A 2138-nucleotide genomic window follows, 5' to 3' on the forward strand; every position below is an offset into this window, starting at 1 on the left:
TGCTCGCAGAGGTTCCTGCTGCGCCGAGTGCCGTCTCGGGTGGCTGGTTTCGCTGAGAAGCAAGAGCTGTGGGAAGCGCTGGTAACCCAGCCTCTGGCGCAGAGTTGCCTGAGGGCAACTGGTTTGACTGGGTTCGCTCAGCTCTGGAGTTTGTCTTTCTGGGAACAAACCTGCCTGGAGGAATGGGTCAAAAAAAATGGTTTGCTCACCCTGAAGTCCTGTGTGACTGCACCCACCTAGGACACGCAAGAGTGGCCACGTCGAGCGCCTGTGCTGATGAAGGAGACGGGGAGACTAAAGAGAGCAGTGCCACCTCAGACCTCTGTCCCTTGGCAGGGTACCTGGTCCTGAAGGACTTGGGCATCCAAGTGGAGAAGTACATCGCCTCGGAGATCTGCGAAGACCCCATCGCCGTGGGCACCATGCGGCATGAGGGCAACATCACCTACGTGCATGACGTCAGGAACATCACCAAGAGAAATGTGAGCGCTGCTTCTGCGGGAGGGCTGGGGAGCGTGGGGCCGCGGCCACCTGGGTCCGGCCCCGGGACAGGCTTGCCCTGCCGGCAGGAGAGTCCCGCGTACGTGGCCGCGGTGTCTCCTAACTGGGTCTGTCTGTTTGCTCCAGATCGAGGAGTGGGGTCCCTTTGACTTGGTGATCGGTGGAAGCCCCTGTAACGACCTCTCCCTTGTCAATCCGGCCAGGAAGGGGCTGTATGGTAAGGCTCTTTGCCTCGGCGGGGCTGGGCACCCCCGGGGCGTTCCTGGGGTGCGGAGCCACCTTCAAGTCCAGGGGCGAGGTTCAGCCCCAGTCTGCGTTGGTGGTGGCTCCCCTCTGAGCTGCAAACCGTGGGGTGGCACCTGCAAAGCACAGGCTGTCCCCATGCTGCTCGCGGTGGGGAGGGCAGCCAGGCCCCCCGTGTCCCTCGTGCCGCAGCTGGTCCCAGCCTGCTGCTCTCTAGAAGGCTTTCTCCCTTCTAGAAGGAACCGGGAGGCTGTTCTTCGAATTTTACCACCTGCTCAACTACGCCCGTCCCAAGGCAGGAGAGGAGCGCCCCTTCTTCTGGATGTTCGAGAACGTGGTGGCCATGAGGGTCAACGACAAGAGGGACATTTCTCGGTTTCTGGAGGTAGGGATTGCTGCCGGCTTCGGGAAAGGCGCCTGAGCAGGAGGCACTTGCTGGGCTGTGCAAGGTGTGCCGAGACTGCAAGGGTTTGGCTGTGGTTTGGCATGGCCCCGACACTGGAAACCCCCCTGCAACCTTTTAGTCTCGGCTCTGGGTCCCCTCTGGCTTTCAGCAGGCCAACCCCCAGCGCTGGTTCCCCAGGGGAAGGTTTTTGTCAGCCTTGCAGAAAGCATCCGTTCGGAGCAATGCCTGTTATTTCTAGGGAGAGGGAGGTCAGGGGCTGGAAGGGACTTTTAGCCAAGACGGACTGCGGGTTAGCAGGAACCTGCGCAGGTAGAAGCCCCATCGGAGGCTGATGGGCCTGATCCTGGCCCAGAGAAAGCAGCACTGAAGCATGCTGTGATTTCTCGTTAGCTGCTGGCCATGGCTATGGCGAGGGAGCCCACGCGGCCAACCGGCCCGTGCTCTGGTGTGGAGCCGGGGTTTGCTGGGGCGACATCCTTAGGAGGATTTGCTGAAGGCTGTAGGGCCCTGCAGAGTGGTGGAGAGGGGCTCCCATGCCGGGCAGGGCTGAGCCCGCACCTCCTCTTAACTTTTCTTTCCCCCCCTGCAGTGTAACCCGGTTATGATTGATGCTATCAAGATATCAGCTGCCCACCGAGCACGCTATTTCTGGGGCAACCTTCCAGTGGTGAACAGGTAATCGCTGGCTGTCCTTTCGCACCTCTCGCTGTGGGCTTGGTGCTCCCGTGGTGGTTCTTTCCTCCCTGGCCCTAAGCCCAGCTCCTGGGAGCCCACGAGCTGCAGCTCTGCTCGGTGCAGTTCCCTGCGGGGATGTGCACATGATAATGATGCGCTTGCTAACGAGCAACGATGAGACCGTGGGAAAAGTGCAGCAGCGTCCTCTGCCCCCGGACCTGAAGCCCGTGGAGGGAAGAGTGACGGGGCTTGCGCAGGATGCTGCCCGGTGCGTCTAGCGGGGGGCCGCACACGTGCACCAGCCGTTGTTTAA

At 61.2% G+C, this 2138-nt stretch overlaps 1 protein-coding gene across 1 annotated transcript in view; it reads left to right on the forward strand.

Moving 5' to 3' along the window:
• DNMT3B (DNA methyltransferase 3 beta) overlaps positions 1 to 2138 on the forward strand; it is an 18515-nt gene that overhangs the window by 14403 nt on the left and 1974 nt on the right. The window contains 4 exon segments of the mRNA XM_009640314.1: positions 337 to 482; positions 628 to 820; positions 903 to 1129; positions 1740 to 1825. Coding sequence (XP_009638609.1) covers positions 337 to 482; positions 628 to 820; positions 903 to 1129; positions 1740 to 1825 — 652 coding nt within the window.

The sequence above is a fragment of the Egretta garzetta genome, unplaced genomic scaffold (genome assembly GCF_000687185.1).
Source record: "Egretta garzetta isolate BGI_Z169 unplaced genomic scaffold, ASM68718v1 scaffold316, whole genome shotgun sequence".
Taxonomy (NCBI): domain Eukaryota; kingdom Metazoa; phylum Chordata; class Aves; order Pelecaniformes; family Ardeidae; genus Egretta; species Egretta garzetta.